Source organism: Eubalaena glacialis, chromosome 16 (genome assembly GCF_028564815.1).
Source record: "Eubalaena glacialis isolate mEubGla1 chromosome 16, mEubGla1.1.hap2.+ XY, whole genome shotgun sequence".
In the NCBI taxonomy this organism is placed as follows: domain Eukaryota; kingdom Metazoa; phylum Chordata; class Mammalia; order Artiodactyla; family Balaenidae; genus Eubalaena; species Eubalaena glacialis.
In genome coordinates, this window is record NC_083731.1 from 79,288,472 (window position 1) to 79,304,775 (window position 16,304).

General features: G+C 32.6%; 1 protein-coding gene across 8 annotated transcripts in view; it reads right to left on the bottom strand.

Annotated features, from left to right (window-relative positions):
- Positions 1-16,304, bottom strand: part of NBEA (neurobeachin) — a 629,474-nt gene that overhangs the window by 552,561 nt on the left and 60,609 nt on the right. For all 8 annotated transcript variants that reach the window (XM_061171071.1, XM_061171076.1, XM_061171075.1 and 5 more), the window contains exons 2-4: positions 9,594-9,825; positions 5,993-6,093; positions 5,656-5,751 (exon numbers count right to left, since the gene is read on the bottom strand). In XM_061171071.1, coding sequence (XP_061027054.1) covers positions 5,656-5,751; positions 5,993-6,093; positions 9,594-9,825 — 429 coding nt within the window. The remainder of the gene's footprint in view (positions 1-5,655; positions 5,752-5,992; positions 6,094-9,593; positions 9,826-16,304) is intronic.

Below are 16,304 nucleotides of genomic sequence, written 5' to 3' on the forward strand. Positions count from 1 at the left end.
AAAACAAAACAAAAACACACACACAAAAACACATAAACACACATACCATTTCAAATGAAGACTCAAACCCTAACAATGAATAAAAATTTTCCTATACAATGTCCTTTCAGATTTTAATATTTAAGCAATTAGTCCAGGTACTTTAATTGTCAATACAGCCTTTTTTCGACTTTTTAAAAAGGGAAATATTTTACTTTGTTTTTTTGTTTGCTAGCAAAATGCAATTCTTGCCAAGTTTACTGCTGGTTAATACCTCCATAAGTATCACTAAACCAGACTTCACTTACTATAGCTGCTTCAGAGTACCAAGGTAAACAGGAGAAATATTTATTGAGGACATTGAATAGTAAAGTGATTCTACAGAATTATAATAATAGCTTAACAAACATATTAATTTGCTCATAATGCCTGTCGAACACGATTGGAACAGAGTCAGATTCATGGTTTCCAACCTCTGGCCACAACCAGCATACCCAAGTGCCCTTCCATACCAGCCAGAGCAGTCCATGACAGCACTATCATAGCGGCGTTAATAAGCACGCAGGAGTGCAGCCCATTCCTTCTCTTTTCCCCCATTACTCCACATGCCCAAGAGATCTCTTATTTCCAACCAGTGGCCCTAGCACTTTCTATATCATCAGTCTCATCATCTGGTTTACTGAGCCCTACATTGGAACTTGTACGCTGCATTAAACTAAGAGATACAGGAAAGAATTTGACTCAAGCTGTTCTTCAAGTTTTCCAGAACTACTCTTCCAACACAGTAGGACTGAGAGAGTCCTAAATCACATTCAGTTGCAAACACTAGTGAACCAAAATACAACAGAAAAAAGAAAAAAATCTCACAAAAGGAAAAGCTAATAAGCTTGAGTGATAATGAAATAATAATAGTCTTTGGTCTTGCTACAACTGGTATGAAACACCTGAGAGGCTCTAGGACTGCATTTTTCTCAGTTTCATTGTGGACTTCTAAAAATTCCATAGATAAATAAGGATCTTTATTACGGCCAATCTCTTCAAGAAGATAGTTACCTCTACTCAAGGACATTCTCTTAAAATTATTTTTTTATTACATATGTATTTTGAATTTATTATTTTTTTACTGAAGTATAGTCTTCAATATGTAACAGCTAGAAAAAATGTTTTAGGGACCTGAACTCTCCCATTTCTAGAGGTTATGCCTCAACTTCCTGTTCCTACTTACCTACCAACCAGCTCCTTCTTACAGTGCACATTGTATCCCTAGCCTTTTTCAACTCTTTAACTGATGCATACACTCTCCCTTAAGGCACAAAAGCTAACTTTGTAGAGTACTGCCTGATGTGGAATCCAGGCCCATTTACTCCCCAACCGTTTGTGCCTGATCACCCATTTTCTAGACTCTTTATATTTCCTTCTAATCCCATGGCAATAATGGCATGACCTTTGGACTATCTCTGTGATTTTGGATTTAAGCTGCCTTCACGTTTCCTCTGTATTTCCTTCTACAATATTTTGGTATCCACAATTGGGTATCCCTCATTGTGTCCAATGAGTCCATAGGACTCTGAAATCTATATCCCTCACTGTCTCCTGGACTAGCTGACTCCAAAATTTATATTCTTACTTTAAGAATGCCCCTGCATTGGCGGGCAGATTCTTAACTCTACTTTAAGACTCTGAACAATGTTATACTGTAGAGGCTTACTTAGTTTTCTCAACTGATGTAACAACAATAATATCATTTATCTTATATAGCTTGTATGACTCAAATGAAATAATAGTTATAAAAGTTCTAGTTCCTTCCCTGCTTCCTCCTCTACAAAGAATATACTCTTGATCCAAACTACCCTTTATGGAAACGAGTGATGCAGGAAAAACCAGGAAAGGCAGAAGAGATAGTATAAGTCCACCAATATCCCCTGAGCAAAAACAATTCAAACATACACTACTAATAACATATAAATAAAATTATCTCTGTGTGTGTGTATGTGTGTGTAAATGCATTGCATACCAATAGGTAATTAATGACCAAATGGCTAAAAACAGGATTAAGTGCCATCTTACTGAGGCAATTCAGGCAATTTATTAAAACAGAGTTATTAATTCCATTTTAATTAAACTTTGTTAATTCTATATATAAAACAGCAACTTGCTTATGTTTCAGTCAAAACACTTTGTTCTTCTTCCCCATACCTTAGACTGAAATCTATCACATGTCAGGTCAACAACAGCTCTGTAAAATGTATTAGAAATACATATGTGTAAAAGTAGAACTATTACATCTAGAAGAACCCTCATCCCCTTAGGGACAGTGACAGTGTTTTCTCTGCTAAGTACCACAATATACATACATATTATATATGCTCTACACTAACAAACTGATATGTAAAATGATTTGCTTCCATCTTGAAAGTGTTTTTGTTTTTTTCTAACTTTCCTATTTTTGTTTCACAATTGGTGGAAACTGTAACTTAAAAGATTAGTAACAAAACAGTCAGGAAAAAATATAAAATTAGGATAATGGTTGATGAAATGGGAGATTGAAAGGACATTTAAGTACTTGTAATAACCAAAGAGCAATAAATATTTACATTATGTTTTACAACTTATATAGTGCTTAAATAGTATATTATTTCATTACAGGCTCACAATAACCCTATTCCATTATAAAATGCTAACATTTTACATGAAAGTAAGCTAAGAAACACTAAGGACTAGTCCTCTACAGTAATGAACTAGAGGATTCAGAAATCAAAACCGGTTCTTCTAGCCAAAAATTACACATATGCTCTACAATGCTACCATGCATATTAAAATGATGAAATCAAGCTTACTGAGAAAGCTAGTTCTTTGAAAAGAACAACAAAATGGATAAACTTCCAGCTAGACTGACTGGAAAAAATATAGTAACAAGAATGAAAGAGGAGGCATCACTACATATCCTATAGACATTAAAAGGATAATAGGGGATATGATTAACAACTTTATGCCAATATATTCAACGACTTAGATTAACTGGACAATTACTTGAAAGACCCACACTACCAATGCTTACTCAAAACAAATAGAAAATTTCCCTATATCTACTACAGAAATTAAGTTTGTAGTTTAAAACCTTCCCACAAACAAAACTCCAGACCCAGATGGCTTCAATAGTGAATTCTAGCATACATTCAAGAATAAGTATTATCAATTCTACACACACTCTTCAATAGGGAGAAACAAATACTTCCCAACTCATTTTATGAGGAATTACCCTAACATCAAAACTGGAGAAAGATATCACAGGAAAAGAAAAATAGATCGTCAAATCACTCATAGAAATAACTGCAAAGTTTCTTAGCAATATGTTAGCAAATCAAATCCAGTGTTGTATGAAAAGGTTATTACACTGCGATCAAGTACTTTTTATCCCAGGAATGCAAAGGTGATTTAACACTGAAATATCAGTCACTGTAATTCATCACATTAATAAAGATTAAGAAGAAAAACTATATGATCATTTCAATAAAATCAGAAAAAGCATTTGATAAAATTCAACACTGATATTAACTTACTGATGATGAAAAAAACCTCCCAGTAAATAGGAACAGAAAGTAATTTCCTCAGTCTGATAAAGGATATATCTTAAAACCTAACGCTAATAGTATACTTAATGGTGAAATACTTAATGCTTTCCCCAAGACTGAGAATAAGTCAAGACTGTTACGATTACTAATTGAAGGTCCTAGCCAGTGCAATAAGGTACAAAATGAAATAAAAAGGCATCTACTAAAAAAAACTGCTAGGACAAGTAAGTGAGTTTAGCAAGGTCTCAGGATATAAGGTCAATATACCAAAAACTTTGCGTTTTTTTTTTTTTTTTTTAAACATCTTTATTGGAGTATAATTGCTTTACAATGGTGTGCTAGCTTCTGCTTTACAACAAAGTGAATCAGTTACACATATACATATGTTGCCATATCTCTTCCCTCTTGCATCTCCCTCCCTCCCACCCTCCCTATCCCACCCCTCTAGGTGGTCACAAAGCACCGAGCTGATCTCCCTGTGCTATGCGGCTGCTTCCCACTAGTTATCTATTTTACATTTGGTAGTGTATATATGTCCATGACACTCTCTCACCCTGTCACATCTCACCCCTCCCCCTCCCCATATCCTCAAGTCCATTCTCTAGTAGGTCTGTGTCTTTATATACTAGCATAAAGCAATATGGAATATTTGTGAATTAATTTAACAAAAGATGTTTAAGACTGGCATGCTGAAAACTGCAAAACACTGAAACATCAAAGGAAATGAAATAAAGGGAGAGATATATTGTGTCCTATAAATTGGAGTACTCAGAACTAGATCCACACAAACACGGCCAGATAGTTTTCAAGAAAGGTGCCAACACAATCTAATGTGAAAAGAACTGTCTCTTCAACAAATGGCTTTGAAACAATTTGATAGTCATATGTTAAACAAACAAAACTTAACCTCCAACCTTCCCTCACATCATATTTTAAAAATTTATACAAAAGGGATCACAGACCTAAACATAAGAGGTAAAACAACACAACTTTCAGTAGAATGCATAAGAGAAAATAATCCTGTGACCTTGGTTTATACCGATTTCTTAGATTACAAAAGCATGTGTCATAAAAGAAAGAAAATTTTAGTTGAACTCCATCAAAATTAAAATCTTTTGTACTTCAAGAAATATTGTTAAGAAAATAAAAAGACAAGCATCAGACTGGGAGAAAATGTCTGACAAACACATTTCCAAATTAACTTACACCCCAAATATATAATGAACTCTTAAGATAACAAGACAAATAATCACATTTTTTTAAGTGAACAGAAGATTTGAACACAAACATCACAAAAGAAGATTTAAGAATGGCTAATAAACAGAAAAATGTTCAACATCAGTCAGAAGGGCAATACAAAATTAAAACTACAATGAGGTGCCATTACATAACCAATTACATGCTTCAAATTAAAAAGACACCATGTCCAGGATGCAGATCAACTGGGATTTTCATACACTGCTGATGGGGATGCAAAATTTTCCACTACAGAAAAAGCAATTTGCATGTTTATCATGAAATGAAATACATACTTAACATAAAAACTAGCAATCTCACTCTTTCGTATTTACTCAAGAGATAAAAATACATACCTGCAGAAGACCTTTATTCAAGACCTAGCAGTTTTATTTACAATAACCAAAAACTGAAAACCCAAAAGTCCATCAACTAGTGAATGGATAAACTGCGGTATATCCATAAAATGTAATACTACTCAGAATAAAAAGGAATAGAATTACTGATAAACTACAACATGGATAATCTCAAAACTATTATGGTAAGTAAAAGAAGCCTGGCAGAAAGACTACATACTATATGATTTTATTTATATGAAACTCTAGAAAAGATAGAATTATACAAACACAAAATAAATCAAAGGTCGCAAGGGACAGCCTAGGGAGAGGGAACAGGCTTCAAAGAGACACAAGGGAATTTTGGTGGGTGATAGAATTGTTCTAAATCATGACTGTCGTGGTGGTTACAGGACTATTCAAAACTCAACAAACTGTACTTTTTAAATTGGGGAATTTTACTGTATGTAAATTATACCTTCACAGAGTTGACTTAAAAGAAATAAAAACAAACATATGTATTTAAAACTTACCGCAGCACTACAACCGGGGAAATTGAAAAAAGTATCAGGACCATGTCTTTGTGGCATCTGATTAAGAACTGATAATAATTTTACTGCATGTCTTGGCTAAGGAAACAAGAAAAAGAAATGTCACTGTACAAATTTAACAAAAATACCTAATATATCACCTTAACCACCAGAATGTTTTCTAACTTGGAAGAAAATTAATTTTAAATCATTTAATAAACTCTTTAAGAGGAAAAATTTCCATTACAAATTCAAGTTTATAGCTCTCTAGAGACGAACCGTTGAACATTAAGTATTAATGCACTGATATTGAATACTTTTCCCTCTGACCACGGCTTACCCAGATTCCACTTTCTCCTCGAAGCATGCTGAACAAAAGCTTCAACTCCTTGACAGTGATGCTGTAGCTGGCAAGAACCCCCAACATATCAACTAGAAGATCTTCAAAGGAAAATAAAGTTATTCTGAACTCTAGTCATGAGCTGCCATCTGTCAAGGTAAATATACTTTTTGAAAGAGCAAAAGTTATCTTGTCATTTCTACACATATATGGATATGTATTATAGCTAAATGTCTTCATGAATAGCCATTCTAATTAACAATTTTTAATTCATCAGATAAGCAAAAAATTATATTTGAATTTTAGGATTTTTTTTCCCATCAGAATTACCATTTCAAGTAAGTTCTCTTTGAAAAATTACATAAAATGGATTTTATAAATTCCCAGAATACACACACATACGCGCACACACACACACACACATCTGATATATGCTGGGAAAAGTAGGCAAAAAAATGCAACGGTACAATGATTTAACATTGTAAATTTGTTATTTTCAAATGAAAAAGTGATGGTTGACCATATTTTCTTTTAGAATTATCTACTCTTAATAAAATACATTCTTGAAATAGTCCTTGGCCCATTAACAATTTTGGGCACTCACTCCTTGCCTGGCATTATTCCAAGTGGTTTACATGCATTAACTTCACAAATCCTCATAACAAGCCTATGAGGTAAGTATTATTATTATCCCCTTCTAAAAATGAGGAAAGTGAAGCATAGATAACTTAATCACACTGCCCAAGAACGCACTCTACTAAGTGGTAGAGTCAAAATTCAAACCTAGGCAGTATGGCTCCAGAGCCCTCACTCTTACTTACTAGTCTCTAAATAGAAGTACCATTTGAACATCTGACTAGTGATATCCATTATGATAATGTGTTTATGTTCATATAAGAGACACACCAGCTCACCAAATAAGAAAAAATTATATATTTAATCTCATCTCTGATTACTTTCTCATCTCTAGACATTGTAATAGTACCTCTATCAATCATTTTTTGCAAGAAATTAAACATCTAAATACTTATACTTCATTTTCTCAATTTCTAAAGCACGTCCTAAGAATTAAAGATACTACGCAAGTTATTACAATAAATACACATATACATTATAAACAATTTATCATCAATTAATAAAATAGGTTAGGTTAGGATAAGTTGAAATAATTATTGACATGTACTATACATTATCGAATATCATAGATTAGTTAGCTGAACGTTCAGACTTTAAAAATATTTATTATGTATTTCAAATTAGAAATTTAATATGGTTATTTTCATCAATAAAGAATTGACTTATTCTTACTTAACACCATTCTAAGTAAGCAATCTCTACGATAAACTTGTGACTGTGGATATGACATTTTAAAGAGATATCTTTTAATGAAAGACCATTCATCATTCAAGTAATAAAAATGTTCATAGTTACTACATATTAGTCAGAATATCTGTTTCTAAGAAAAAATTCTAGATAAAAACCAAGCACTTTAAAATCCTAAGTTAATATAAAGCATTTTTAAGCAATTAGCTGCAATGGCAAATCCTTCACAGAAGATTTCTTAAAGGTATGCCTACAAATACTATTTTAAAAGAATTCTATTTCCAAACCTTTATCTCATCTCCTATGTATGTCACAAAAAGTGATCTATTAAATTTGTAGTTAATTACATAATTATTAAGATTTCTTATTTATTATACAGGTAAGATAGCCAAGCACCTCAGTTTTTAATTTTATTATAAAATTTTAAAAGGTCTATAAAAAAGGTCTTTTCTGTACAAGATTTTTAAAGGAGAAAAAATACTAAGACTATGAAATTCTCTTATCAATTTACTATAGATGTTTAACCACCTTCTAATATGATATCTTCATATTATTAAATGAAAAGAACCTCTTTGAACTTAGCATGCTACAAAACACTCAGAGTGAAAACTTAGTAGTGTTTTGGTGGTTACTGGTGCTTCATTAGTATGTTATCTAAATTTTAATTTCTCTACGGAAAAGTAAGGTAGAGGTATTTTCCTAACACTTATTAATCACTTAAATAAAAAAAGTGAAAAATTTGTGTTATCCACATTATCATTAATGAGAATAAAGGATAAGGGAATTAAGAAGCTTTGTATAACAGAAAATGTGAAAAGCTTTGTGGTACTATCACGCTTACTATCAGCTTACTTCTCAGTGCTCATGAGTTATGTACAGTAAGCTAGTATGTTCGTAATTGTGGCTCATTATCTAAAGTGCATTCTATAAAGTGCACTTTATTTACAAAAAAAAAAAAAGAAAGAAAAGAAAAAGAATTTTAAGGGCTTAAATCCAGATATGAGGATTCAAAGATCACATGATGTTCTATACAACATGTGCACATGTAAGTTTATACAGATAAATTCCTGTTAATGCTAAAATTTGCAGATGGTACCATATTTTCATCAAAAAGATGTTTTAATTTTGATTTTCATTTTTCATGAAGTTAACCATTAGTAACCAATATAGAGAATACTAAATCATTCTAAGTAGAGACAGACGCCACCTCGAAAGCAATTAGAAATGATTTTAATATACTCTATAAAAATAACAAAAATTGCAAAATATTGCTTAAATTTAAAAAGCACTGATCTTTATTCTTCATTCCATTTTTTCTTGTTTAATGTTTTGTTCTACTGATATTAAAATTAATTATGCATAGATCAAAATATTATAGAGGATTTTCTGGTGTTGAACTATTTTTAAGGATCAGATATGATCAGATATTGTGAGGAATTATACTAGCACTTTTAGAATTATGAAACCTTTTCATGTCAGAAGAAAGTTATACGGAAGATTCATGGCTTAAGAGGATCAACATTTCAAACTCCTTATTTTCTGGGAATAACTGTTGCTCTGGGACCATCTTTCAAAACATTTCTACTGAAGTGTATCTAACCACAGAGGAGAATGGACTTGCAGGTGGGTAAAGGATTGACAGTGAAGAATTACAGATATCAAAATTATTATTTGAAATAACACATAACAAACACCAAATTATTATTTTTATCTTGAAATTTCATGCAAATAGTATGTTCTAATTAACAATATATCTGCATTTATTTTAATACAAAAGTTCCTCCAAAAAAATATCAAAGTAAAATCGACACTTCCAAAGACTACAGCCTGCTTGTCCGAAGGCTTTTAGCACCTCCTGTCATAGTACCATATATGCCAGATTGGAGAACATGGAGTTCAGAGAACTTTTAATAAAGTGCTAATTTTATAGACGTATAATACGTATTGTGATATTTTAATTATATAAAGGTTTAATTAAGTTCTACATAGAAAGGTACTGTTTATTTTTCTGATAGATTTCATAGCACTTATTCCACATTACTGAGATTTTCTAAAACCTGGAAAACCAAAATAGTAATTATTTTTGTCTAATACAAAAGTCATCTTTCATTCTTCAGGTTTCCCCTTAACATAAAAGGCAAATTTCCCATACATTTCTACTTATCTATTTTAAAACAAGGTAGCTTCAACAAAACTATATAACCTATAGAATATAAATAGAAGTATATGAATCTTTATAAACATTTAAATTATACTTTCCTGTCAGATAATCCCATACCTGCTATCATGTCATCTACAGCACTCATTTTCAGCAATACTTGCTCAATTAGCCCAACTTCTGTACTAGTCTGTAAATTCCGAACACTTTTTCGTAGGATGGCTGTAAACATGCTCCATATTTCTGCTTGACATGTGACATCACAGTGTTCCAAAAGCTCTGTCATGCATGTTATACTCTCAGCATCCTGGATAATAAAGTTCATCTCCAAGTCAAATTCTCCACCAACCAGCTAAAAATAAACAGAAAAAAAATCACCAATGATAATGTGAGAGGTTACACATAACAACAAAACAAATATTTAGCTAGCAAGAAAGTATTAGCTACTCTAAAAAATTTCAAGTCTTCTAGCCTGAAACTAATTTTGATAAAAATTTCACTACAGACAAGTGAAAGGTGCTGTAAGAATTAAAACTAGCAGAGAGAAGTCTAATTTTTTTTTTTTCAATTTGAAAAGGTGATTTCAAATCTACAGAAACAGAGTAAAATAGAGCAAATGACTAAGACGTGGGATTCTGGACAAATTCCCTTGAAAAGGTTTTGGCTTTGAAAAGTGAAAAATACTAGAAGATGCAGAGATCACTAAGGATAAATTTTAAGACATGAAAATTCATTTTCTTTTAAATTACTAGACTGACAAATAAAATAGACGTAACTGAAAAAGAATAGGTGGGTCTAATCTCCATGTATAGAATATGAAGAAACATGAAACTATATTAGCAAACTTACAGTAAATGTTGAAATAACAGAATTAATGTTAAAAATGTTTACAAGAGAAATACCTAATATCTAGTAGTATTTTTTTTAAAAAACATGTGAACTGGGAAAGAAAGCTGATTTAATGGCAGCATATTGGACTTGCGGCATTATGCCAAGTGAGTCAAAAGTAGTACTGCTCCTCCCAAATGCTACTTTACTACAGCAATAGACAAATACACATGGAATAAAAGATACAATGATACTCCTATTCTCTATTGATCAAATCTCACATGAATTAGTTTATTCAGTAATAAGTACCATTCTTAAGGAAGAACATTAACAAACTGGATATCTTTTTGATCTAGAGAATGGAAAATTTAGGCAGAAAATAATAGCCATATACAAAATGCATGACAAATGTGAAGTCATTCATTCAACAAATATTTTATTTATTAAAGACTAGGACTTACTGTTCTAAGAACTAGAAATATATCTGTGGACAAGAAAAAGTCCATGCACTAATAGTGCTAAATTCTAGAAATAGAGATCTATATATGTATTTACGTATGTTCTACTTTATTCCAAAAAAGGTTGCATTTGGCTTATAAATTACATAAAGTATAAAAGACATAAATAGTGAGTAGTTGAGAAAGAGGAAGCGAAGGAAAATACAATTAGGCTCAGACAGGGGCTAGAGATTAGATTCAAGAAGTCAAATTAATTTTCCACCAATGAAAGGTGTTCATTAATATGGATGGATGAGCACATTGTATAATATAAATTTGAAAATAATGGTAATAATAATACCACCACCTAACCTCACATGCCATTTAGTATTATTCTAAGTGCTTTACATATAGTAAATAACTTAATTCTCACAGCAACTAATGACAAAGAAGCGAATATTTTAAAAGTCTTCTAGAATTTAAGAATTTAAAAACAAAATATTCTCAAATTGTAAAATATTATACTCTGTATATATATTTTCTCTGTCACAGCTCCAAAATTCAACTTTATAAGAAACCAGCCCTTATGCTAACTTCCGACCTTTTACTGACCTAGATATTCTCTCTGGTTAAAGGTTGGTTTTACTTCTATGTGTGAAACGACTTCAACTCCTCCTACTATTTCTGGTTTATTAACAAAAATAGCTATGAGAATGGTTAAGAGATTAGCTCTGAATTCAGACTTTCTGGATTCCGATTTTAGCTGCACCACTCACTTTAATGACGCTACTTCTCTAAGCCTGTCACTTCATCTACAATATGGGAATAAAAGTGCCTATCTAATAGGGTTGTTGTAAAGATTAAATAAATAAAGTAATTGGGTTATAAGCACTTAGTAACAAAGTCAGGCATATAGTTAGCATTCAGTTAAGGAGTTAACGTTAGCTATTACCAGTTCTCTTACCCCAACTTTGAGCTAAAAATTGTAGTCATCTGATCACATACATATAAAGTACCATGAAACAGTCAGTGTAAACCTTATGTTTCCAGGAAAAGCTAAATTATTGTAGATCGTGTACTTTCTTAGATATTACTTGTCGATCTAGCAAAACCAACTCAAGCATCATTTTCACCGTGCCATGGTCTCACCAAGAATTGCTTACTTTTTCATATTTATATATCCAATTGACTTGGGTCACTACTATGAAACTTGTAAACCCATGATTAGTAACTTAGAATAGGTTCTCCAGAAGTGAACCACAGAGAAATAAACAGGTGTGAAAAACAATGACAACTTACTGACTGAACTAAAAGAAGTAGATACCAAAGTTTAAGTCTATAAGACTCAGAATACATCTCTGTAAGAATTAGTATACACTAAAATGGGAGAACACTGAAGAATTTTTTAGACTAATCTCCTTAATGAGTTGTAAATGCTTAAGTAAAATCTGGTCTACCCCAGAACCATTATCAAATGTGTAAATAACAGAAATGGGCTCAGTGGTAACAAAAAATAGTCTGCTTTTAAAGGAATTAACAATTATAATGTGTAATTCTAACAATCAAGCTATTATGTGAAGCCTAAGGCTCTATCTTTCACAGTTAAAACAACAATGCCCCTTTCTATACATCATTTAATTACAAAAGAACACAGTTATGGCTCCCTGATTTCACTGCCAGAAGCTGTAAAAATATTTATTACAAATGTTATAACAGAGTGGACCTATGTTTTTGGATGGTCTTTCTAACCCCTATTATAATTTTTAATACATTAGTATTAAGGAGGCTAACTGCTTACAGAACTATCATTCCAAGATTAGGGAAATATTTATTCCTCACTTGTAATGAACGGTTCAATATTTATCAACTAAAGCATAGAAGAAAAAGTAGAAACAGTCAGTCTTTATTATTTAAACAATTCTCTAACAACCCTATGAGGAAAAGGCATAGTTGTCTTCAGAGAAAGAAACTGAAGATAAATGAGGTTAAGCAACATAACCAAAGTCACACATGAGTAAGTGGCAGATTCAGGATTCTAATCTAGACTAGAAAATGTACCGAAACAACTTGCTATGAAGTCAAGAGTGTAAACTTAAAAAATAGAGATGGGACGTGTCATAGTAGCTCTATGAAGAAATTAGTGCTTTGAGAACAGTGTATGGGTAAAATGAGGAAAGACAAAATGATTTCTGTGGGTAAGAAATGAAACATCAAGAGGTAGTAAATCACAATAAAGAAAAACAACCAATTTATTTAAAGTTATTTAAATAAATTATTTCAGTAAGAATGTCTAAGACTTTGAAGGCTCAATTACAGGAAAATTAGCAATAAACACTAAAAAAGAAAACTCACAGGAAAACATTTTAAAAAGCAAAGAAAGTGACATGACAGGCTAGAAAGCTACACCAAAACAAAAAAACAAAAAAACCTAAAATCACTGTTACCATAGTACAAATGAGATTTATAAATCAATTGAGACTTCCTGTAAATCTGAATGTGTCAATATGACACTCTATTTGCACAGTTAAGGGTTTTCTTTTCCTCCAGGCCTTCTCCTTAAAATTCTAAAAGGTACTGGCATTCAAGAAAAGCGGTCCACAATGGCCCTTCCTACTCAAGAATCTGTCATAAGTGAATAAAATAAATATAGGTGAGCCTTTTTAATGAACTAAGTTTTATTTACATAAAAGCATAAAAATTACTGTATAAAAATTTAGAATATAAATGTATTATCTTCTGAAAGTACTAAGGTTTATAATTACTAGCAATTTAAGTATCTTTTATTTTTTAAGTACAGAGTTTTAAATATCTTTATTTTGAAATCTTAGATTATTAGTTAGGATCATATGGAATAATTCAGTGTACATTAGACTAAATCAAACTGGATAATTATTAACCAGTTGGATTTCTTTGCAAATCTTTGCAAATCTGTGGATAAACTCTAAACTAGATAACATTGCTTATAAAAGCCCCAGTTCAACACCCCACATTCAGCTTCCTCCACTTTCCATTCCCTAGCTACTGTCATAAAAAACATTTCCACAATGCCATCTCTCACTTCATCTAAAACTCTTTATAATGTTACTCCCTAGGCATGAAATAGGGTTCTCTCCCAACCCCTAATTTTAACTTCCATTAAACCTCTAAATATCAGTTTAGATACCACTTAATCCAGAAAGTCTTCCTAGTAACTACAAACACTGCCTTTCTCTGAACTTGCATTACAACCCATCCACATCACAGCAATCATTTCAGGATATCCTAGATGTTTACAGATTTCTGTCCAACCCCCACTTTACAGTAAGCTTCGTAAGGGTAAGGACCATTTCTAACTATCAACCATATCTACATCACTAGCACACTGACAAACCCATGCAAATTATTCAATATTTAACACGGAATGGGAAGATGGCAGGATGAGAGGACAGAAGGGAGGTAAGTAGGCTGGCAGGAGGGCTTCACAAATTCATGGTCCATCATCAGGTTGTAAGTCAAAGACTTTCTACCATACTCTACTTTTCTCTTTTAGCAATGAATTGCTTTTAATGCCATATAACATTTTTAAAGTTCCAGAGATGACCACAAAGCCAAAGAAAATGTTTCCTCATTCTTGTTTATACCCCTTGGTTGCGTTATTTTTTTCTTCTATTACCACTTAAAAAATATGTAAGGTTCCACAGGTAAAATTTGGGAGACATGTTATTGTCTAAGTAAGGGACTAAGTACACTACACACAATTTTTAGTTGTTAAAATCAGGCTTAAATATATTTCCACTTCCAGTTTCTAACTATTTTCAAGTGAAATCAATTACAATATCTTCCTTTGAAAAAGAATGGGAGTGATGTCACCAAAATACATCAGAGTAGGCAGCTATGTCCTCCCTAAAAAACTAATGATCTAGCAAAAACTGGCAGAATAAACTTCTGAAGATTTCTGGAATCAAGTCAAAAATGTACAACAACCAAGGGAAGACTTGGTGAGGAAGAAGCTACTGTTTTGTGGGGCACGTCCCACCTTCAATCCCTCAGATTGGCAACAGTCATGAGGACGCTAGCCTGCACTGGTGGTGAGGGCTGTTAGTTCCAAAGGAAGCACTAGGGACCTTATTCTCAAAGAACTGTAGTTGTAGGTCTGAACCTGACTGGCAGCTCCCTCAAGGATAGACACAAAGAATTTTTTTTGCTTCACTCAACTCAGAACGTCCCTAGAGCTAGAACACTTTTGCTAAAAGCATTTAAAGGCATATGTATTAGCTGCAGCACCTGAGGCAAGCCAACACTTGGGGCAAGCAGTAGACAGACCTGGAAGCCTGGGAAGGAAGACGTGGGGAAAGGAGATAAATGTGGGTATAAGGTCTTTCAAAAGCTCTCATGTATACTGGGTAATCCAGAAAGCCACATGTATGCCCAGGGCAGGTCGCACATTTTGTAGAAAAGGCCTACAAAGTCCCTAAGCTTTCATTTGTAGCTGACCTTTAGGCTCTACACAAGTAGGAAGTAAAAGCTAAAGCAGAGATGTAAACAGCCTGACCAAACACTGAAGAAGTCTCCAGCACAGAGCAAAAGATGGGGAAACGCATTTTCTTTTCCTTTTTTTCCTTTCCTTGGCTCCAGGCATTTAAGGTAACTCTGTCAAAACATCAGCTGCCCATCAAACTAACAGAACAAAGCCTTCAATGGCCAAAAGTGGCAGAGAATACAGATCTTATACAGAATACAGAATATACTTTAGAAAAGCTACTAAGCAAACAGCAATAACAACACACAATAGCAACTACAAACTCAAGAGTAGGGAAAAGAACAGAATTTCCAGAGTTTCCACATTACAATATTCAGAACGTCCAAATTTCAACAAAAAATTATGAGACACACAAAGAAACAAGAAAGAATGGCCCATCAAAAGAAAAAATTAATTTTGTGTTCAAAATTTGATAACTGCTTTTGTCTTATCTCCTTCCTCTATTCTGTCTTCCAGCTTACGTTTTGCTTTCTATTAGTACACAGATGTCTTCTACTGTTAGCCAATCAAATTACTTTTAGAAGCAGATACAATCTAATTATAAAGCTCTTGAATTATTAATTTCTAAAGAATAGATCTTCAATATGAAGCTATAACTGTGTGTAATTTTACAAAGAAACAAAAGTGAAAACATGATTAAGAACCACCATTTTGTGAACATTAATTATATGTTGCATAATTTATGCATATAGCCTCATTTAATTCTCATAACTCTGGGAGATGAGTAACTCAAACAAGGAAATTGAGGTTAGCATAAGTTAAGTAACCTGCCCAAGGTCCCTAAGCTAGTGTCAGCATCAGAATTTGTCTTGTCAATATCATAAAGAATTAAGAAGTGTATCATTACCAGAGAGATCACCCACAAGACATAAATATGTACTGCCACCAGTCATCTAACCTTCAAAATCTGATGTTAAACATTAGCATATGTAATAAATGACTTTTAGATAAGTGTTCAGTAAATAACAGGAAAACTTTATAATTTGGACATGAACATAATAAAAGTTAATGATCCTAAACCCAGCCAACAAACCAAGGCAAGAAAAA